We start from the raw sequence: 25104 nt of genomic DNA, 5'->3' as shown, positions 1-25104 counted from the left end.
TCAGCTTTATGATTAGGCTTGGTCAAATATTAAAAATATGAATTTCATATTTGTTTTAAATGAAAAGTATCTGGAAGAAGAAAGGTATTTAGCAAAACAATGGCAATCTCAGATATTCAGAAGTTGCATGCTTTTTTACCAGTCAGTTAAGGATATTTTAAAACAAAAATTATTTCCAGAAATGAAGAATATGAACAACTTAAAGTTTTGCACGAAAGAGAAGTTTGTTTTCCTTAAATTTGTGATATAAAAGGTTTTGTCTCGTGCATTATAATGGTGCTTGGTGGTTAGCTTGTGTAATATCTAGAAAAGAATCGACAGAAGAAATGGAAGTAAGTTTTCCTCACTTTCAAGGTCCATCTCCTTCTTATGTTTTTCCAGCACACAGTGATATTCTAATATTACCTCGACAGGAAGTACTAACAGAAGTTAATCCGAAAACTGTTCTAGACATAGATAAACATTATCTGAAAAGGTAATTACTCGGGCAAATTAAAAACTGACAGAGAAATAATAAGGTATTTCAAATAACCAAATAAACACACTTTTAAAATTTAACTTGATACTAATGTTCTTGGTATAATTTTTAAGTAGCAATAATTAAAAGCCAATGAAAATATCAGATTACATTTATTAAATCACAAAAAATTTAATTAATTAGAAGCATTACTTTGAAAGATTAATTAGTACGTTACCATTCTCTCTTTTTCTGATTAGCCTCTGGAATCGCTGCAAGATATTTCTTCAGAGGATGAAATATATGAGTATAAATGGAGTGTAGTCTTGTAGAGTCTCAGGTCGACCATTCCTGAGATAGGCAGTTAATTGTAACCCAACACCAATATCCATGATCTAGTAGTATTCAAATCTGTATAAAAGTACATCTCTGTACATCTGTACTGCCTTTACTAGGATTTGAACCTTAGAACTTTCTTTTATACAGATTTGAATACTAGATCATTAATAATGGTGTTTTCCTTTTGCGGTTGAGTTTCAATTATAACCACACATCTTAGGAACGGTTGACCTGAGATTGTACAAGACTAAACCTCATTTACATTCATACATATCATCCTCTGAAGTAATACTTTACATTCCAGAGACTAATCAGAAAAAAACAGTACATTAGCATTAATAAATACATAAGTGCTGTTGATATATTTTATGAGACTATTATTAAAATTAATATAAATTAAAATATTTATTTAAAATAAATAATAGCTACTGGAATGAAACTGTTAATTTAAGAATTTATAAAACCTTAATTTGAAATTCTTATTGATTTGCCTTACTTTTTGTATATTGTTCAAGATTTTAAGACTGTCAAAATGTACAAATCACAAATGCCATAACTGTAATTATTTAAAGATGTGCTTTATTATATTTTAATTATTAGTCATACAGTTATTATTTATATTATTGTATCTCTTCTATTAGAAGAGATAAGTCTTGAGAATTATATTTTATACATAATTATGTTTTATACTTGTGTTTTTATGATCACTTAAAGATGTTTGAGATTTATTGTTTTACATACAGTTATTAACTTAATTTCACTATTAAGTATAAAGTGAAATGATTTTCAACATCATTTTGTCTTAATTAACATTTATTGCAGTCTTGTTATAAAAACTAATTACTAATTTTTAAAAAAGTAAATTTTGCTAAAACATTGACATATTTTGTTTTTATCTCCTGCTCCCAAAGCAGTCCCCATTTCAAATTTTCTCAACTGCTTTATAATATAATGTCAAATAGCATGTATATATATAGTAATAAATTAAAGACTGGTTTTTCTGAAATTCATTACTACCACAAGTCAAAATTTGCCATTTTCCAGGAACTGTGAAGATCTGTAAAAACAAAACAGTTTATGAGAGATCTGAAATTCAGCATTTTCTCAAAACTCTATCAACAGTTAATTCATACAAAGTTTTATGAAAGAACCAGTAGCTCAAGTCGTGTGCCTTGTTGATTTAACATGGAATGACGTGTGTGGTAAATATATTAGGTAATGTTTTACTTGTTTTCCCACACAAAACCTTGCACATTACACTTGCCTAATAATAATGTAACTGTGGCTGCACTTTTAATGTGTATGATGAGCGAATTAGAGATACTTTTATTTTATAAATTATACAAATAATCATGAACATATTTACTTTATAGCATTCATATTTTGTTTTTTATTACAGGAAGTAGATTTAGTACAACTGAAAGAGGAACCGCTAAATGTTATTAATGGTGATATTGAAAAAGATCCTTTAGCAATTGAAGAGACCAATTTGGTTAAATCAGAAAATTTAAAAGTTGAAAATGAAAGGGTAAGTATATTAGATTTTGTATTCAATGGAACACCAATTACCCAGATGGACCTTAGCAAGGCCAAAGCTGGATAATTGGAAAGGGTAATTTAAAAAACGGTTATTATACGTACTGTACATATCATTCTAATATTTTATAGGTAACACGCTACGGAAAAAGTATAAAGAAAAATAAATGTATTTCAGTAATATTAAAATAAAATTTTGAATTATGTTCAGTGTAAGAAAAAACTAAAGTGGTACTAAAAAAGCAGTGTGTAGAAATTTTCTTTTATAATTTGTTTAACAAAGGCCTAAATATACATGTTGCTTTTGCATAAATGAATTACAAAAAGTCAGTTAAAAAATCCAGTGAAATAAAGATTGATAAAAAAAGTCCTTTTAAGGAAAATATTTATTTGAATTGTCTTAAAATTTTTCAAGTAATGTTTTAATTTTTTTTTAAATTACCTAGTCTGAATTTAAGCATTGTAGTTGGACATCTGGAAAATTGGTGCCCTACTGTTAACTTTTCATTATTATTACATAATAAATTTTGGATTACATATAGTTTATTTCTTTACTCGAGTGTGTATATGTATATATTTATCCCACCAAGCTGGTCTAGTGGGTAACTCGTAAATCAGTTGTCTAACAGCTGATTTTCGAAGTCTAGTAGTCTCAGGTTAAAACCTAGTAAAAGTTAGTTGCTTCTATATGGATTTAAAAACTAAACCGTGCATACTAATAATTTGCTTTGGTGGTAGGGGTTCAATTAACCATACGTCACGGGAATGGTAGGTCTGAGTGTAAAAGATTACAGATCATCCTCATCTTATTGGGCCATGGTAGAGTTGCTTTATTGTTCACTTGTCAGAAAAATTGAAACATACACATTCAAAAAAATAAAACGTTTATATTTTTAATGGCTTTTGTAATATTTCATAGATAATAAATTCGTATAAAATTAAAAAAAATAATTATAATTTATAGTTTTTTTGCAAGGTGTAATTTATTATAAAATAACTTATCTAACCCAACATTTTCCTGAAAAATAACATTATAATATATATTGTAGTGATATATTTATCATAAGATCATTATAAATTTGACATCATTAGTGAAAGTACATGTTAATCAGAAGTGCACAAATAATAATGTAGTGCTTGTAACAAAGTATATGTCTATGAAACAACAATCAGTTTGTCGAACAATGTTTCCAATTGTGTTGGCTAATTGTGAAGCTTTATTATATTTGAGAGAACAGAATGAGCGGTTTGAATAAGACCACTCCCATATATAAAACTTAGTCCAAAAAATACAGAAAAAACCCTATTGATTCGTGGAAGATGTATGTATACACGTATTGGCCAGCATTTTAATACTTTCAGATTGGCTCCGCATAAATTCTTTGAAAATGCCTCCAAAAATATCTGTATATTGGACAGCGGTGACATTACATTTTAGAGATTACCAAGGCTGAGGTGCAGCAGGTTATTTGCAAGACATAAAGACTCCTGGATATGATGGGATCACCATGGAACTGCTTGTTTGTTCGTTAGGTGTCAGCAATGGTGTTCTCACAAGAGTTTAAGTTTTTAATAGGTTATTCTTTACGAGTTATTTCCTGCTTTGCTGGAAGATGGGTCTGATTAACCTCTTATTTAAAGGGGATGGCAAGGATCCCACTGTGACTTCATCATACACGCCTCTAATGTTTCTGTCAGTGCTTGGAAAGGTGTTAGTGAAGGTGCTGTATTTATGGATTAATGAAATATTGACCTCACACAAACTTCTGATGGAGGACCAACACAATTTCTGTCCAGGAAAGGGAACTGAGGCAGACTTGAAAGTCATGGATATTGGTACCAGCTCCAACTTCAACTAGGGCATTTAACAACTTTGTGGCCCTCAGCCTTGTATCAGTTGCATCATTGGGTGTGTACTCTTGAAGAGATAGGGGGGCTACAAAGTTACTTTAGTAATCGATATGTAGTGCTTCATATGATACTGGCACTGAGGTGAACAAGATGCTGTCCAAGGGGTGCCCCTAAGGCAGTGTGCTGGGCCCTCTGCTTTGGGTTGTGGACTTTGATCCTCTTATGCCAGTTGAGGTTGCCCAGCGGATGGTGTGTAATCACTTATGTAGATGATAGGCTTCTGCTGGTCAAAGGAGATTTGTGGAATGAGGTTAAATTCTGGGCAATGCAAGCGTGTATATACTAAAGGTGTAGAGTGTTTAGCGCAAAATGGTATTTAGCCCTGAGATGATGCTGATTAAAGGCCATTTGGCTGTAACTCAGCGAGTTCATGCTTTTATGGCAAGCTATCCTATTCGGTATGTTTCATTGTAAAAGTATTTAGAAGTGCACCTTGATGAAAATTTCAGGTTCAAGGCGCACTTTCAGTGTCTCAAAGAAGGCGTGTGATACCTTTTTCAACATGGTCCATCCTGATTGGGGGATGAAATTTCCAAACAATGAGAATTTTATATAAAGGTATATGTGAGGTTAATATGCTATATGCAAAACCAGTTCGGGCAAACAGAATGAAGTACAAAACATACCATAATGTTCTGTTTTATTGTTTAATTATAAAGCATCATCAATGAATACTTTATAATTTAATTTAATTTTAAAGTCAGGATGTAAGCAAACTTGCAGAAAAAATTCAAGAATGTTGGTTCATCATCACAGTCCATCAGTGGATATAAAATAATGAAAGGATTCGGCAGTTATATTTCAACATGAATGGTTCTCAACACTTTCCTGTTTATTGTTCTGTCATTGTATTGGGTTTTATTCGTGTAATTTAAAATTCACTATTGATAAAAACATTCATTTTCATTTAAAACAGGACTTATAAAATTTAAAGATCTCTCAGATAGCTTTGTTTGGCTGTACTTTGCTACAACTGGACTTGCACAGCTCTGGTCAAATATACCACATCGTTCAGATGCACTCAACTCCTGACGATTCAGCGGCTCCATGCAGTTCACACAGCTCCTGACAGATTCATGGCGTTGTACTACCATATAAGTAGGTCATGCTCTGTCGTCAGACCACCTCCGAGGACTCAACATGGACTAATTACAGATAATTGATGTAACATCGTTATTATACTTTAAGTATTTCAAGTTTAATAAAGTTATATATATATGAATGACAATTACAGTTTATAATAAAAAACAATTAATAGATGCAACTACATAATGGCTTAATTTATTTTAAAGAATCACCAAACTTCAACATACATTTTTTATTCGTCCTCTGGCCGCGGATTTTTTCAGAAAAATTTGAAGAATCAGTGTTTGGTCTTCCAGAAACCAAATTAAGTTATTTAATAGCATTATGGAATTGGAACAATTAACAAGACAAAGAAGTTCGGTAAAGGCCTCTATAATGAGAATTCGCAACTTTACAATAAATTTGATCCCTCACACAATACAGATGATAGAATTGACTTGCAAATTATGTTAAGAAATCTTGATTTACAAGACAGATTTAACATCATTCAATCAAAAATCGAAATGGAATTTGATGATTTATTTTTAGATTGTGAATAGATCGAACAAGACTTGTGCGTTACAGAATGCATATTACAACATTTAATAAATGATACTAATAGTAATAAAATGAAATCATCTAATAAAGAAATTAATCCAAATACAATATTTAAACAAACTCAATTAAGACCTATAAATACAACCATATTTAAAGGTAATGTGTTAGAATGACAGCATTATTTTAATATATTTATTAATTTAATACATATTAGAGATGATTTATTTAACTAAGATAGTGTAATTTTTTAATGTTATTTCTTCTTTGAATAATGAAGCTTTAGCTATCTATTAAAGATCTCCCAGTAACAATTGAAAATTATCTTGTTCTAGAATTATTAAAGGTACAATTTGATAATTAATATATAATTTTTTTTCACAATACTGAATGCATTTTAAGAAAAGATTCTTTAAAGAGAGAATCTGTAGATACTTTGTCCAAATTTATTAATGAAATTTCCTCTAGTGTGAACTTGCTTAAAGCAATGAAACTTCCTATTGATGTATATGAACTTATTTATAGTAGTCAAATTTCTAACATCGAGATTGGGTTATAACACCTCGAGATTGTAGAAAGAAAGTTTGTCAAATGAAAGTTTTCCCACCTCTACAGACTTAATTGAATCTCTTTAATTTCAGACAACTTTTAGAAAATATCAATTCAAACACTTAAATGAATACAGAAAAAAACCAAGGAAACAATATCATAAAAATACAACCAGATCCATAACCAAAAGGTTTAATTTAAATCCTGATAATTTAAAGGACATTATGTTAGTTATTATACAAAATCTAATTTTTATCGATGTTAATTTTGTAATTCAAATCATTGCTTATTTCAATGTAAGTAATTTTTTAATTTGTCCATTGATTGTTAAACCTTTTTGGCAAATAATTGTTTTCTTAATTTATTAAAGAGTTATTTTAAGATATGTGGTAAGAAACAATACAGTCATTCTTATTAAATAAACGAATTATTTTAAGGTAGATGGCAATAAGCCTGAAGGTAAATTAACCTATTGTTAGTTTAAAAATCATTCAAATAAAAATATAATTTTGTCAACAGCTTTATGTAATATTACTGATATACATGGTAATACATATTCATGTAGATTCTGGTTAACAAGCTAATTTTTGTGCATTTAATTTTGCCCGCAAATTAGGTCTTAAACTTAATAAAAATAATCTATCCATTTCAGACATAAATAATTCATTATTCCAATCCAAATACAGTGTTAACACTTTTATTACACTGAAAAGTTATAAAAAGTTTTCATTCAAGTGCTGTTTTTCCTGATATACGTGAATGCCTTACATCAACCACATTTGACGTGTATAATCGTAATCTTCCTCGTAATATATTTTTAGCAGATCTCAAATTCAATACAGCAAATAATATTGCTGTACTGATTTGAGCTCAGTTCTATTTGAGTCTTATCCTTCCTGGGAAATTTATTCGTAATTTATGATATGCCATTACACATGAAACTAAAGTAGTATATATAGTGGTCACCATCCTAATATCATTGAAGGCAACAATAATGTTGCATCCTTTCTTATACGTATCTCATAAACATCAGTCTACTTTACTCAAGAATATTTGGAAACTTGAAGAAATTAATACTGATGCTTCAAGTAATGAAACCTTGACATGTGAAAAACATTTTCAAACCAGTACTACAAGAAACAATCAGGGCAAATTTGTGGTGTTGTTACCGCACAAAAATAGTAACATTCAATTGGGTGATTATTTCGTTAATGCCAAAAAAATATTTGTATCATTAGAAAGAAAACTAATTAACAATGCCAACCTTAACAAGGACTACTCCTCTTTCATTCAAGAATATATAGAAGTAGGTCACATGCCATTTCTTAATTCCAATGATTTGTTAATTAACAAATAGAATGTCTATTATTCACCTCACCATCCAGTATTTAAATCATCAAGTTTAACTACTAAAATTCGAGTTGTCTTTGACGATTCAGCAAAAACCATTAACGGTTTATCCCTCAATGATGCTCTATTAATCGGACATGTAGTTCAACAGGATTAATTTCCATTTTGCTCAGATTCAGAATTCATCTTCTGATATAGCTAAAATGTATCAAGTATTAGTTAAATCTAGGAATTCCAATTTACAACATATACTTTTACGTGATTCTCCAGATCAGGAGATAAAGCTATACATTACATATGGGACCGCTTGTGCACCATATTTGGCATTTAATTAAATGGTATATCTCCTCGTTATTGTTTGTTGCTACTGCGTAAGGATTCAAATTTTCATGTGTTTATTCTTCTTCAGGAATCAACTCATCTTTCTAGAAACTACCTAGGTCTTTCTGTAAAGTCTTTACTCGTACGTAAGAAAAATTATGAGTTGGATTCTTGTGATGTTTCTGGTGTGAACTTAATATTCCTGCAGACAACATTGTACTCGTCCAGAAAAATAACTCTACAACTGCAGTATGCATATGCAACCATATACTGTATAATGATTTTGCATCGTATTTTTATTTTTTGTTATCTGGAATCCAAGCAAAACACTCGGTCCCAAAAATTATCAGATGATTGCTATTTACGTCCCTTTTCAGAAACTACTCAACTTGGGTCTTTACTTTTACTTTTGTGGGTGCGCTGTTCTGTTTAATGTATACGTAGCAGAAAAGATTATGTGCTTCACCCCTGAGCAATTTAGGTAAATTAGTGCAGAATGCAACCAGGATCTTGACATCTCACAGATTATCCTGTTTTTCCTTTCACCTATTCCAGATTGTTGTCGATTATTATCTATAAAAATAGTATAGTATTTATATGTTAAAATTTTATTTGGCTGTAACTCTGGAACCAATGAAAATAAAAGTACCACTTATGATACATCGTTGAAGAGCTCCCAATGAGAGCTTATTACTACAATTAAGAAAAAGTCTAATATCCAATTTTTTTTGGATTTTCTGCTTTTTTGACACTCTCGGTTCAGTCAATTGCAATCAAAAGGGGAGGTGCACAAGTAGATGTTATGAAACCCTAAATCCAAAATTTCAACATCCTATAGCTAATCATTCTTGAGTTATGCAAGATATATACGTATATACAGACATCATGTCAAAACTAGTCAAATTGGATTCAGGGATGGTCAAAATGGATATTTCCATTGAAATCTGAAAAGTGAAAATTTTCATGATCACAAAACTTCCTTTACTAATTACAAGCAAGTAAAAAGAAAAAAATAATAATTTAAAAAAGAAAAATCACATACTTTACTAAGATTCAAAGAATCAGTGAACGAAGGGCTGTGTGACATGGTCTCACAAACAGATTTAATGTGAGCCACATGGCAATCAATGTGTTAATATTATTTTCTTGTTGTTATCTTTTTAATAAAGAAAGCTTGCATTAGTATCAAGTATAACCTCATTGAAGCCACCATAAAGCATAAACCAGGACAATCATTAAGGAATTACAAGTGAGATGTTTATGAACAGTCTTTTTTTATACTTATATATTTTTTTATTATGGATATTTATTTTAATCTTTGTTTCTGTTTTTTATCTTTTTTGTACAGATAATGAATGGGCTTGTAAATAATACTTTTATTAATGAAGCTATTCCTCTTAATAAAGATATTAAATTAGAGACTGATCAGGAGAATGTAGCAGAAATGATATGCTTTTATTTACCACATCACACAACTGAAACTGATGCATCTGTGCATGTAAGTTTTTTAATTTTTTTTTTTGTATGTTTGCTGACTGAGGACCATGAAGTAGTATTTTGCATTCATTTCTTATTCTTCTGTATATTTTCTTTACTTGTTTTCCAAGAGTTCTTCATTCTTTCATTCTTTTGCTTTAAAGAAGTCAAACAATTCTTTATCTAAATCATTAATTTATTATTTGTCCCACGTATATTTAAATTTTACTTATTGATTTTTCCATATTTTTTTTTGGGTCCTGGGGGGAATCTTGGTTGGTTACAAATTCTGCCTTTTTGAAAGAAATTTTGGTTTTGGTTTTCTTGTTCTGCTGCCTTTTTGAGGTGCTCCAAGAAAATTGTAACATCATCAGCTAAGGTTAAGCAGTTAATTGCAATTTCTTTCAATTTCCAACCCAATTCTATTTAGGTTGTTTCAACTTTTTTCAAGTTCTTATCCCATTCTATTATTCCTTTTTCTAGAACACAGATAAAAAGAGTTGATGTTAAACCGATTTGTTGTCTTCTGTTTTAATTTCCAATTCTCCCGATACTAACATGAATTTTACTTCTGATTTTGTGTTTGGAAAGAGTCTTTTTAAAAATGTTAATTGTTTTGGGATCTTCAACAAATTCTCCTAGGATGTTAAATAAGGAAGTTTTATCTATAGAAATGTATACCTTTTTGAAATCTGTGAAGACAGTTACTGTCTTGTCATTTTTTCCCTTATTATTGTTTTAAGGTTTGAAATTTGTCCTATACATGTTTTTCATTTTATGAATCCTTTTTTGTATTCTCCCAGTTGTCAGAGTCTACGATTAATTCAGTTCTACTTTGAAGTGTTTAGAAAGGATTTTGAATGTCATACGTAAGAGGGAAATCCCTTTGTAGTAGTTTACATCTGTTTCATCTCCTTATTTACATAGTTGAAGTGTTAAAGGATTTTTTCAATTTTATATGGAAGTTCTTCAACTTTTTTTTTTTGGCTACTTTCATGATTTTTTCCGTAATTCTCCTGCAATCAAGCCATTACCTGCTACCTTGTTGTTTGTTTTCAGGATGATTTTGTCTATTTATATTTCATTAGGTGGTTTGGATTTTTTAGTTCATTAGCTGAATTTTGAATCGAAATCTTACCTCGAATTCTTGATAGTTTAATAATTTTCAAAGTTTTGCTAGAATTTTGTGATTGTTGTTTTGTCCTAAGCCAAAGGCTGGTTGTTTGGTATTTGGTAAGTTTGTAAATTTTGGTAAGTGTTGTAAATTTTAATATTTAATTCAGATTGACAAGCATAAAACCCATCAATACAAGATCATATTAAAAAAATAATAAACTTAAGTACATAACAAAATTATCATTCATAAGCTAGAATAGCTCTGTATAAGGTATTACAGGACCTCCAAAATTCTGGAAGATATATCCAGATGGACCACATGAAGGTGCAACTGAATTTTTGTGAAGTTACTGCGTTTGGAACTTCAAATTTTTTAATTCAGTTCTGCAAATGTTTTCGATCCAGAATATATTACACACACATTACAAACGTATGCAGGTGTGTACATATGCACGCTCAAACATTTGCAGATTTCCCATAACATATATACTAAACTTTACACAGTAAGCTTTATAATTTTACATACACACAAAATATTTCCATAATAATACATTTATATACTGATATATTTATAGAATTTCACTTTGTACAACATAATAAGAAATATAGTGCTTCAACTGACTTCACAGAACACCGTAAACACGTCATCACAGCGGGTCAGTTGAGTATGATCAAATACACATGAAAATCTGTCATTTTATAGTGTCTTAAAACAAACAGCTGGTGTTATCTCTTATTGCAGAATACTATTAACAAAACAAAAAATTATGAAAATGGTTAATTATTATGACAGAAAACGAATTGTCACTAGACAAAAAGTAGATGTCACATAGTTCCGATAAACACTTCAATTGTACTCATCAGCTACATCAGAATATTCCATCAAAGACTGGTAAGGGGTTAATAATAGTGATTATAAGTACTAGAAAAACACTTTGAAAATTGTGTTTATTTGTAAGTACTTCTGGTGAGGACAATCAAGAATATTTTTAATACATTGTTGCAATTCATCTCCACGTTCCATTCAAAAGCTTCACGTTTAAGTGGCTGTAAAAAAATTAATATTTAGAACCAAGCTCATGGAAATTTTGTATCTTACAAAATTTATATTTTTATAATCTGGTATATATTATTCAGATAAGAATTCAACTTATGGTCAATGTGGTAAATTAGATAAATGATATTTATCACGATAAAAAATTTCACCATAAGCAATATTATCACTAATGTCAGTAAGATTAGAAAAAACTAAATCAGGAGAATTACTGCAACAGTTTAACACTTATTTGATTGTAAATATTACAATTTGTAGAGTAACTTGTAAGGTGAGTAGAAGCACTTTTAACATTTAAATTTGGATGTTAAAATTTAACAAAAGAAACATTTTAGTGGTTTTCCCAAGCAAAACCTTCACATTAAAGTTGCCTAATAATAATATAACAGTCGCTGCACTGTTAATATGTGTTGAAAGTGAATTAGAGTTGCAATTTAGTTTTATTTTATAGATTATACAAATAATCATAAACATATTTACTTTATAGCATTCAAATTTGGTTTTTTATTACAGGAAGTAGATTCAATGCAACTGAAAGAGGAACCGCTAGATGTTATTAATGGTGATATTGAAAAAGATCCTTTAGCAATTGAAGAAACCGACTTTGTTAAATTAGAAAATTTAAAAGTTGAAAATGAAAGGGTAAGTGTATTAGATTTTGTATTCAATGGAACACCAATTACCCAGATGGACCTTAGCAAGGCCAAAGCTGGATAATTGGAAAGGATAATTTAAAAACTGCTATTATACATACTGTACATATCATTCTAATATTTAATTGGTAACACGCTATGGAAAAAAGTATATAGAAAAATAAATGTATTTCAGTAATATTAAAATAAAATGTTGAATATATGTACAGTGTAAGAAATAACTGTAAAGAGTGTTACTAAAAAAGTAGTGTGTAGAAATTTTCTTTTATAATTAGTTTAACTAAGGCCTAAATGTACACGTTGTCTTTGCTAAATGAATTACAAAGGTCAGTTAAAAAATCCAGTAAAATAAAGATTGATAAAAAAGTCCTTTTGAAGAAAATATTTATTTGAATTGTCATAAAATTTATCAAGTAATATATTAGTTTTTTTTTTTTTTAAATTACCTAGTCCCAATTTTAAGCATTGTAGTTGGACATCTGGAAAATTGGTGCCCCACTGTTAACTTTTCATTATTATTACATAATAAATTTTGGATTACATATAGTTTATTTCTTAACTCGAGTGTGAGTGAGTGTGTATATGTATATATTTATCCCACCAAGCTGGTCTAGTGGGTAACTCGTAAATCAGTTGTCTAACAGCTGATTTCCGAAGTCTAGTGGTCTCAGGTTAAAACCTAGTAAAGGTTAGTTGCTTTTATATGTTTTTAAAAACTAAACCGTGCTTACTAACAATTTGCTTTTGTGGTAGGGATTCAATTAACCATATGTCACAGGAATGGTAGGCCTGAGTGTAAAAGATTACAGATCATCCTCATCTAATTGGGCCATGGTAGAGTTGCTTTATTGTTCACTGGTCGGACAAATTGCAACATACACATTAAAAAAAATAATACCTATATATTTTTAATGTCTTATGTAATATTCTATAGATGATAAATTCATATGAAAAGAGAAATAATTTATAATTTACAGTTTTTTTTTTGCAAGGTGTAATTTATTATAAAATAACTTATCTACGAGGTTTGCAAAAATATTGCATTTGCTGATAGGGCGAAAACAAGATTTCTTCATTTGTTGTCCTATTTCTGTCTCAATTCTTGGATATTCCTTTCATTTTTAGCAGTTAGACAGAGTTTTTTAATTGTATTGAAATACTGTTTTTAATCTTTTATTATTTCTTTATTTAATTGAAAAATAATATTATTATGCCCTTTATTTTTTCTCTAAATCCTTATAATTTTACTCGTTTATTTTTTTCTCATATATTTCTTTGATGCAATGAAATTTGACAAAAATATAATTTAAGATTCTATTTATTTACTTTTTTAATCATTCAATTTAATAAAAAATACATAATGAACTAACTAGATATGATGGTGACTGAAAGATGTGAATCTACATTTTCTATTGGAGAACCCGAACGAATGCCTTGTCTTACTCCAGATTTATCATAAATAGGCTTACAGATGAAATTATCTTTTTAACATACAGAATTCTGTTTGAAAGTAATGAATGTATACAAGACAAAAATTTACTGTTCAGTCCACACACAGTAAATTTTTAAATAAGTTGTTTGGTGTTAACTAAATCAAATGCTCAGAAAAAATTAGTATAAATTAAATCAAGATATAACAATCATTTAGCGCATCAAATATCTCCCATTACACACAAGTTTGTTTGTGTAGATTTACCTTCCAAAAAAAACATCTTTAGTGAAACTATAATTTTTTTTACAAGGTGTAATTAATTATAAGATATCTTATATGTGAGGTTTGCAAAAACATTGCATTTGCTGATAGGGTGATAATTAATGATATGTTTATTCCACCTTTTTTAAATAATGTGCATACGTAGCAAATTTTTCAAACACTGCGAAAAAGTGTAATTAATGGTTGAGAAGAGCTTCATTAAAAACCACAAAAATGGCAGAGCATTTCTTCACTAAAAGAGGAATCATATAATTCATCAGATGACCTCTTCAACATCATTCTCAGTTAAAACAGTCTTACTGCAGGAGTCATTACAGTTAAATGTAATTTAGTCTAGGAAAAATCATTGTTAGTAGACACTCCCAAATTTTTTTTTTCAAAACGTTCTTAAGTGTTGGCATACTTATTTTCCAAAAGCATATGAGGTGGATAAGACCTATCGTTGTAATTTTCTTTTTTTTAGCAAATAAAAAAATTTTTCATATCATTTGGTAAAGATTCCTCAACTTTAACAGTGTAATTTAATAACAGATTTTTATAACTAAGAGTATTACACACACACACTTTGTTCAGAAATAATTATTTATAACAAGTAGTTTTATATTTTTTAGGGAGCTTATGGAACATTTTGTTATTAATAATAGTGATCATAAGTACACTAGAAAAACAGTATGAAAATTGCATTTCTTGTATAAGTACTTTTATGACAATCCATTGTTGTAATTCTTCTGGAAAAATTTTTCATCATGATGAATATCAAATCCCAATCAGCATGGTATTTTTCATATTCTACGAAATTCCATTTTCATGTTCTATGTAAAAGCTACAAGCTTTTTTGGCAATATAAAAAATATATATATATTATTTGAAATCAAATTCATGTAGTAGATTTTGTATAAAATTTATATTTTTATAATCTGGCATGCATTTACCTGGTATAAGATTACAATTCGAAATATGGATCCTTCCATGTTGAGTCAACTAGGGTGCGACCACCGACCGGGATGTTCATGAAGTTATGAAATTTTGTGTGAATAACCTTTTGATAGAGTTGTGAGAAAATACTGAATTTCAGATCTCTTATTAACCGTTTTGTTTTTAGAGCCCTTCAAATTTGCTGAAAAATGGTTTGACTAGCGGCAATTAATTAGATCAAAATAACTTTGTTTATTTATTAAGGTAAAATGTTAAACTTTAACTTATTTTAAAGCTTATTTCATACTCTTTCATATAAAATACAGCAAGTCTATGTTTACATAAATCTTTATTTCAAAGTTGTCGTGTTTGTCATTTTACCTTGAATTTCAGAAAATAGCTGTGCAGATTTAAAACCAGGACTGCATTGGGATTAGGAGAAAAAATGTGTATTAATGGTTTAGCAAAAAAAACCTTTTTTAGGGGTTTTTAGGTGGTAAATACTTAAATTTTTGTTGTCTGAACTTGCAAAATCAAATAAAATGTCTTGCAAAAAGAAACTGAAAGTAATGAGGTAATATGTTGCTCATTTGTTTTTTCTAGTAATAAGAAATAGTATATCTCAACTCAAAAAAATGGCTAATGGTAGAATCCCAATTCTTACACGAAGTTGGAGCATCAAAAAAGTGCAAGATGAATTCCCAGCAACAACAAATTTCATGATACAACTGGCAAAACAACTAATTAAAGAACAAGGTATTTTGTCATTATCCAGCTCTCAACCTGGAAAGTAACTGGATCAAAATATAGTTCGATGTATTCAGGCGTTTTATAAATCGGATATAAGTCGTGTAATGCCAGGCAAAAAAGATTGAGTTACAATCAAATCACTTTATGGAAACATTCATGTTCCACAAAAACTAATACTGGCTAATCTGAAAGAGATAGATCAACACTAAAGAAACTCATGCAGATATTAAAATTGGGTTTTCTACCTTTGCTGCTTTACGTCGTAAATATTGTGTTTTAGTAAGTGGCAGTGGAACTCATAGTGTATGTGTGCATGTTATCCATCAGAATGTGAAATTAATGTTTGAAGGATATATATTGTGCAAGATTTTAAGACTGTCAAAATGTACAAATCACAAATGCCATAACTGTAATTATTTAAAGATGTGCTTTATTATATTTTAATTATTATACAGTTATTATTTATATTATTGTAGCTCTTATATTATTAGCTCTTTTATATATATATTATTAACAAATTAAAGACTGGTTTTTCTGAAATTCAAGGTTAAACATGGTGACACTTAAATCATAATTTATGAAAATATAGTTTTGTATATCACTACTACCACAAGTCAAACTTGCCATTTTCTGGCAAATCTGAAGATCTGTAAAAACGAAACAGTTTATGAGAGATCTGAACTTCAGTATTTTCTCATAACTCTATCAGCAGTTAATTCATACAAAATTTTATGAAAAAAACCAGTTGCTCCAAGTTGTGTGCCTTGTTGATTTAACATGGAATGACGTGTATGGAAACTGTGGTAAATATATTAGGTAACGTTTTACAAGCGTTTTACTGGTTTTCCCACACAAAACCTTGCACACTTGTACAGTGTAAGAAAAAACTGTAAAGTGGTACTAAAAAAGCAATGTGAAGAAATTTTCTTTTATGATTAGTTTAACAAAGGCCTAGATATACATATTATTTTTGTTAAATGAATTACAAAAGATTCAGTTAAAAAATCCTTTTGAAGAACATATTTATTTGAGTAGTCTTTACATTTTTCATATAATGTATTAATTTTTTTTTTAATTACTTAGTCTGAACCACTGTGTTAACTTTTCATTATGTAAATTTTGGATTACATACTGTTTATGTTAACTAGTTTGTGTGTGTGTGCGTGTGCGTTTATATATTATATATTTATATATTATATATTTATATATAGCGTGTGCACGCGCGTGTATATATTATATATTTATCTGAGGAACAGCAAACTTTTGAAACATGTAGACGCATGTATACCCTGTCACAGTGGACTTTATGAAAAAAAAAACATTTCTATGACACCATTCTTTCTCGTCATAGCCGACACTTACTTTTAGTATGTTCCTTTCATTCTTGATTACTGTATGAGGTTTTCGTTGCGGTATTAGTTTTCATTTTCATAACAAATTTGACGGTTGTCTTGAATTATCCCAAATGTATGAAAAGTATTCTACAATTGACTACAATTGCATTCAATTCGGATTGTATATTTTGCTGACTCTAAGAACATACTGAACAAATCTTTGAGATATATTCTGTCATTTGAGCCTACATTTAAGAGATTACAGTGACCGTTTTCCTTAATGTAGGCCATTAGTTTTGGATGCTTTCAGCCCAGACATCCTGTATATAAAATGTATGGGTTTGTAAGTCTGATCAACATGTATATTGATAAAACGTGTATAAAAATATATTTACCTGTTATAAATTCGCCAAATAGTTTTGTTTTCCTAAAACATACTTATGATAATAAAGTTTCAGCCAAATGTGTAAATATACTGCAAGATAAGTAAAGTTCCTTATTGTACTAAAGTTAACTTGTTGATGATTAATTAATACTCAAAACCACTTTGATTATGAATATATAAAATTAAAATATTCAATTTTTTTGTATGTGTTAAGTGGCTTTTTATAAGATATAATACTTAATGTTGTAATTTTTTACGTTATTAATAATTACCTTTGAATTATTAGTTATTTTTAATTTACAGGTTATTATTGATAAAGGAACCGACAAGGGAAGTACCAAGAATCGCATTACTCAAAAGAGATGTGTAAATAAATCAGTATATGATGGAATTATAAAAGAAAAATCCATTGAATATAATCAAAGTTGTAATTTAAAATCACAATTAAATATTCATACAAAAATGAAAAATTATGATTGTAATTTCTGCCAAAAACGGTTTCGTGATATTTCTTATTTAAAGATGCATATTAATTTACACACCAAGGAGAAAAATTATGTATGTAAATTTTGTCAGAAATCATTTAATTTCAGAAGAAATTTAATGAGGCATCTTAAAAAACAAACAAATAAGAAAAATTATATTTGTAACTTTTGTCATAAGTCATTAAATTCTGAATGCTGTTTAAAGATCCATCTTGCTACTCATATGAAGGAAAAAAATTATGTATGTAAATTTTGTCAAAAGTCATTTAATATTAAAAGCAATTTAACGACACATCTTAATATTCATAAAAATGAGAGAAATTATGTTTGCAACTTTTGTCAAATGTCATTTAATTGTAAAAGCTATTTAAATAGACATCTTCATACAAAAGAGAAAAATTATGTTTGTACGTTTTGTGAGAAGTCTTTTAATCAAAGTTCTATTTTAAAATTACATTTAAATATTCATACAAAAGAGAAAAATTATGTTTGTACTTTTTGTCAGAAGTCTTTTAATCAATGTTCTAATTTAAAATCACATTTAAATATTCATACTAAGGAGAAAAATTATATTTGTAACGTTTGTCAAAAATCATTTAATGCCAGAAGCAATTTAATGAGACATGTAAATATTCATACAAAAGAATAAAAATATTGTTTGCAATTTTTGTCAGAAGTCTTTCAGTGTTCTTATGCTTTAAATGTACATTTATATCTTGCAATTATGTTTGTAACTTTTGTCGGTAGTCTTTTAATCAAAATTCTACTTTAAAATCAAATTTAAGAATTCATACTAGGAAAAAATATGTATTTGTAATTTTTGTCAAAAGTTGTTTAATAGTAAAAATCATTTAAAGAGACATCTTAATATTCATACAAAAGAGGATGAGATTGTACTTGTAACTTCTGCCAAAAGTTGTTTAATCGCATTTGTGAAACATTTTATAAAACACATTTATTTCCATTCTAAACAAAAAAATTAATGTTTGTAATGTTTATCAAAAATCTTTCAAGTTTTTTAAGTGTGGCACTATTGGTATGTAATATTTATGCATAAAAAATCTTTTAATAAAGTTATATTTTAGAAAGACATCTTAACATTATTCTTATTAGAGAATCTTTATGACCATTTTATAGTAGATTAAGAAAAAAAATTAATAGCATTCTTTCAAGTGTGTGTAATTTAAGATTCATATAACAAAATTTATTTAATGTTTTTAATTTAACATTACATTTTTCTCATTTTTGTATGTTACAACTACAGGTGGAGAGGTTTCAATTTATATATTACTGTATTTTATAATGTGTGGGTATGTTTACGAACATTTTAAGCCCAGAACTATGGCAGTAAGAAAATTTGGTGTAAAAAAGTGTGTGTAAAGTTCTTAAGTTAGACTTGTTATACAAATCACAAGTTACATGTGATTTTCTTGAACATTTTTTTTGCTCAAGTGCATTTTCACATATAATCGTGATCTTGAATGAATTTAAGGCCTCGTTCTGATTTTATATTAAAGTTAACTTTATATCGCATGTGTTACATTTTAGTAATGTTTTCAAATAATAAAACCACACAAGAAGTGTGTAATCCGATATCTGTACTGCAACTAGTTTCAATGTTTTCCTCCATGCTTTTATGAATACCACCTTTTAATTGCATGTTTGATTTTAATGGTTCTGAAAATTCAAAATAAATTAAACTTTAGAAAAGGCAATAGAAATTGTTTGTTCAGTTTAAAAGATAGTTTATACAGCTTATTAATTTTACACATACTATTTGTTCCGCACAAGATCTTCCCTTTCTAAACCAACATGATGTATTCTCCAAATTGTTTATTGATATGCTCTTCTATTCTCTACAACAGAAATTCCTCTAAAATTATTAACTTCCATTTTGTCTCCTTTTTGTGTAGAAGGGGAATAGGGCAGACTGCACTTGTGGGATTTTTTCTTTGTCCCAAATTTTTTCAAATGATTTTTCTAATAGATCATATATTAATTATCTAATCATCATAATTCTAGAAATTGCTTTGTGTTATTCTCACCAGATGCTTTATTATTTTTTAGAAATATGATTATATATTCTTTATTTTTTGTTTATTTGGGGGATTTGAGTTTTTTAGTTAAGTTACAAGAAAAGCTCAACTTCAAACAGTTGAGCTTTTCTTTGGGGGTCTTTGCTGTTTCAATAGTTTTTCATAATTATTTGCTAAAGTTTTGCTATTGCAAAAGTTTATACAACTTAATTAAAAATATTTTTACTTAAATTTTATCTGCAATTAATTTTTTGTGAATAGACTTACTTTATTGTAATAAAAATCTGTTAATTTAAATTTCAGTATTAGAAATACATGTATAGAATATAAATTGTAATTCTTATGCGATGTTAATAACATTTTATTTCATAATGCAAAATATTTCAGAATTATGTAGTTTGATTCTTTAATATATCTGTGAAATTGAAACTTATGGATTAAATGATAATATATATGTTTATTTTATTTTAAAAGTTGTATTATCGATTAATTTTCAAATGTACATTCCAAGCGATTCATTTTTTAATCTAATAAACAAAGTTCCACAGAAAACAGATTGCTTTTTTATTTAAAATCGAAACTTTTTCTACCGCATTTAGTTTTCCTCCATTCTTTTTACTATCTAGAACACAATTAAAAGGGACCGTAGTCTCATTACCTTGAGCATTTTTTGAATTTAATGGTACTGACTGATAAATCAAAATAAATTTAACTTTAGAAAAGGCGTGAAAATTGTTCAGTTAAAAAGTTAACATTTATGTCCATTTCTACCAGCAGAATCGCATACCTTTTTAAAATATAATTATATAGTTCTTGTATTTCACCATTCTTTCTCAGATTATTAATCTTACACAAACTATTTGTTGTGTTCATTAACTTCCCTTTCTAAACCGTCCTGATGTATTCAAATTGTTTATTGATGTGCTCTTCTATTCTATTCTCTAAGTATATAAGTGACTGAAAGAAGAGAAGTTCCTCTCTAATTACACTGATAAACATAATTTTTGTGTATTAACATGTGATACTTGATTTTAATCTGTTTTAAATATGAACTCAGAATCTTTCTATCGGCCACCATTTTTGAAAATTTTTTAATTTTAATTAAAGTATGTTTTTCATTTTTCCGTAAAGTTAGCATTTTAAGCTCCTATATATTTATTTTGTTAGCTCATTTTTTATCGCTTAACTTTAATGTAATTTGTAAGATATAAAAAAACAAAACTAGAAAAAGAATTAAATCCATATCGCAGTCACATATTATGACATCATATCTAATACTGAAGAGTGAGCCTTCACGGACAATATTAATCATGTCTAAATAGGCCAAAACATGTAGCTGAAAACACAACTGTGTTTGTATTAAGCACTGAATTTAGGAATAAATTAATTTTGTTCAGTCTTACTGATGTCTTAAGTTTATTAATAGTGCAGTGTCATTTTATTTAATTGCATGTAATAATCATTTTATATACATAATCAAGTTCAATATATAGTAAATGCAAATACGACCCACACGCGCGCGCACATATAATTTTGTTATTAAGTGTTACTATATTTTTTAAATATCAAATAAGGAATTAACAAAAAAAAAAAAAATTGCATTAATCTTTTTTAGATGTAACATGACCTCCATGCTATTAGAGAGGTAGCTACTTTACCTGCTAGACTAAAAGTTCCAGATTCGATACCCGGTTACATCTAGGAAATTTATAATAGCGCAGTTATTTTATATTTATTACATTTTATTTAAAATAACAAATTTCCTTCAATTTTAATACATATATTAAAACGATTCGAATAAAGTTTATCCGTTTTTTAAAATAATTTATTCAAAAATTTTAATATTACGTAACAGATCAGATTTTTCTAGTTTTATTTCCATACGACCTCGTAATAACCTGCACACTTATTTTACCGAGCGGAGATAAGATGAAATGAAATTAATGAGATATTTAAAAAAGCCAAATTATTACCCAGAATCAAACCCAAGACCGGCAGATTTAGAAGCCGACGTGTACTAACAACTATATGACTGATCGATGTTACTTTATAAATAACAGTTAGTCATAAAAAGTATAAATCCAAACGTATATTAACAGTTGCGAAGTCTTATGGTTTAAAGAAAAAATTAACAAGATGTAGACATCTTGTCAATGTGCCTATTTTTACAGATTATTACGCACTTACTAGTCTCACAACAGTCTTAGTTTTTAATATGATAGAATGTTATAAACTTATTTATAAAATAAAATTGGGTTTAAGAATAAATCAGTTACTCAAAACGTTTAATTAACTCGGATTATATTTAAGTTTATAATAATAAAAATAACAAACGGCCAGATAAATGAAATAATGTTGCCTTAGATGTAATAAACAACCCACATTTGTGTAATTCTTTTATATTTATAAGAACAAAATATATAACGTTATACTTGATGAACACGCATCAAGTAAACCGTTTGTCGACGTCAAATAACTACATTTCGTCCGAAAGTTCCTGAGTTTGAATCTCACATACAATCGGCATTTATAATTTAATATAAATTATATTATAATAGACTCGTGTAATTAGTTATTAAAATATGATTTACATTGCAGTGTGAAAGGCACGAGTTAGTAGCGAAGAAGTTCCTCAGAGGGCGCGAGAATTTTCTAACCGCGTGCGCGCGTGTGAGTGAGTGAGGGGGAGTGAAAGAGTGTGTGTGTGAATGTGTGAGAGAAATCAAGTGAGGGGGAGTGTTGCGCGCGCATGCGCGGGTGTGTGTGTGTAGTCTTTTTACGCTTGTTGGCATGATAACACATGCTCACCTGCTGACATGAATTAAACACAACAGAACACCTAATATATATTTTGTGTGTTGCAACTGCACAGCTACACTTACCAAAACATGTTACATCTAGATAGCACAATGCCGAAAATCCGGAAGATTTTTGTTATTTTCAAAAATGCATCTATTAGCAATAACAAACAAAATTCTAACACATCATCCAACATTCATACAAAATTGGCTAACATTTTCAGAAAATTAGAAGGTTAAATCACTATGTAAAGAAGATTATAATTATTAACAAATCACTTACCATTAAATTTCGCCATCAAGAAGTGTACAAATTTAATTGCAGTAACTGCATTAGATACTGTTTTGCACAAATCAGAAAATTTACCCTTGATAACCTAGCACTATGCACAATAACAGAATCAATAAAGCAGATCTTCTGGAAGCATGTTATTATTATGTATTAAGAGAGTGGGTAGTTTTCAAAATTGTTATTATTTATAATATTTTTCTATGAATGATTATGTTCATACATTGGTTGTGTTTCTTTTACAGGATAATTCTTTGGTTCTTTTCACAAAATTCTTAGTGAAAACCGTGGAAGAAAAGAATTTTACAGAAAGTGTTTTGGATATAGAAGCTTTTAAAAAATCATTCTCTTCATTGGATAATTATGTAATAATTACTAATATCTTTATTGTGTGTGGTGCACGTGTTTTAATTACTCAATATCATTTAATATTTAATAGATTAAAAATCACTTACATTATTTATATAATCAATTTTGTTATTTATTTGGCTGTGAATACTTAATGGTATAATGTGTATGTGAGAAAATATGTAGGTTTTTAAGTCATTTATTTCTATTTGTGTTTTTTGTCATATTCAAATTATTTTTTTTAAAGAAAAATGGGTATTACATGAATAGAAGAGTATATCAAGAAGTAACTATATAATCGCACATTATTAATTTGTGAAGTGAATTGGACTGACATTAATAGATATAATTTGTTACGAAAGTTCTTCTAATGCAGTCTTATATTTTTGTTTGTCTGTTTTTATCACCAGACATGTTTGTTAAGTATTAGGAAATGTTGACTGAATAAATGCCCCTTATTTATTTTTTTAAATATTTTTGTATGTGCTTATTTGCTTAACTGTAATTGTTATTTTGTTGTTTTTTTTTTCATTAATTTTGTATTGAGATTAATGTGAGAATACAATATTTATCGCCTGCATTTTTGACAGTTTTCTTGTTTATATTTTCCTGGCTGTTTATATTAGCATCCCTTTTTTTTGTTGATAATGTGAATGAGTGACTTTCAAAAAACAGTGTTCCACGACTATAACCATCTTTTGCCATCTATAATCTGAATTTTATTTAAGAAATTTAATTTGTTTCTTTCTTTTCTTCATAATGACTAAATGTTTTTGTATAAATATTTTTCTTTCTCAATTTATTAATATTTGTATAATTTTGTAAATTGGATTCATAATTTTCTATATGGATGATTATTGGATTTTTTATTATTACCCATTCTGTCTAATTTGAAGTTATCCTGATCATAATATTTAAAATTTAAACTAAAATATTTCCAGGACAGCTAAAAAATTGTATCAAACATCATATATGTCTTCTTTATTACTGAAACCTATGATCATTAAGGTATTTTTAACTTTCTAAAATTATAACTTCCAGTTTATTTTACTTATATATAATGTCATACTAATTTTTCAAAAACTCCATTCATTATTAAATTGACAATTAAATATTATTATCTTACTTTAACAAAGCAGCGTGACAAGGATACATAGTGTATCATTGTTATAGTCTCTCTTGCCAGTGTTGTGAAAAATTCTTTGCATGTCTTCAGTTGAAGGTCTTTTGAAATACTGGGCTATGTCAGGCAAGATCCTTCCTCTTTCTTTTTTTAGATTAGTAAGGTATATACCAAATCCCCAAGATATTGCAATAAGGGTAGTAGGTATCAAATAATAATACTACAAATAATATTAATTTTAGTATTACACTTACAAATTTCTGTATTTAAATTTTTTTACATTAAATAATGTTTGGTCTAAATTTTGAATTACATTATTATGATAAAGTATTTTATATTTGTAATTATTGCATTATATTATTATAATATTATTACAAAACAACTTTTGAATGATATAGACTGCATATAAAATGATTAAATAATTTTCAGTATACTGCAAGTACTGTGGTTCTAATCTTACAAGGTCTGGATACACCAAAAGCATGGTCAAAAGCAACTTAAAAATGGTCTAATAGGAATTTTGTTTCAAAGCATTTTGTTTTCAA

At 28.3% G+C, this 25104-nt stretch overlaps 1 protein-coding gene across 1 annotated transcript; it reads left to right on the top strand.

Moving 5' to 3' along the window:
- Positions 1-326: 326 nt before the first annotated feature.
- LOC142328376 (uncharacterized) lies at positions 327-25060 on the top strand. Its single transcript, XM_075372083.1, has 7 exons — positions 327-332; positions 2196-2324; positions 9432-9581; positions 12243-12371; positions 17784-18368; positions 23334-23453; positions 24989-25060. The coding sequence occupies exons 1-7, from the start codon at positions 327-329 to the stop codon at positions 25058-25060; spliced, it is 1191 nt and encodes a 396-aa protein (XP_075228198.1).
- The last annotated feature ends 44 nt before the right edge of the window (positions 25061-25104 follow it).

Source organism: Lycorma delicatula, chromosome 7, assembly GCF_047948215.1.
Source record: "Lycorma delicatula isolate Av1 chromosome 7, ASM4794821v1, whole genome shotgun sequence".
In the NCBI taxonomy this organism is placed as follows: Eukaryota; Metazoa; Arthropoda; class Insecta; order Hemiptera; family Fulgoridae; genus Lycorma; species Lycorma delicatula.
This window is presented reverse-complemented; position numbering and strand designations above follow the sequence as displayed.

Bases quoted from the DNA above. Each gene is read 5' to 3' on its own strand.
- LOC142328376 (XM_075372083.1), top strand. The intron at 2,325-9,431 runs GTAAGTATATTA...TTTTTTGTACAG, and splicing joins TAAAAGTTGAAAATGAAAGG to ATAATGAATGGGCTTGTAAA. The intron at 18,369-23,333 runs GTTTGTACGTTT...TTTCTTTTACAG, and splicing joins ATACAAAAGAGAAAAATTAT to GATAATTCTTTGGTTCTTTT.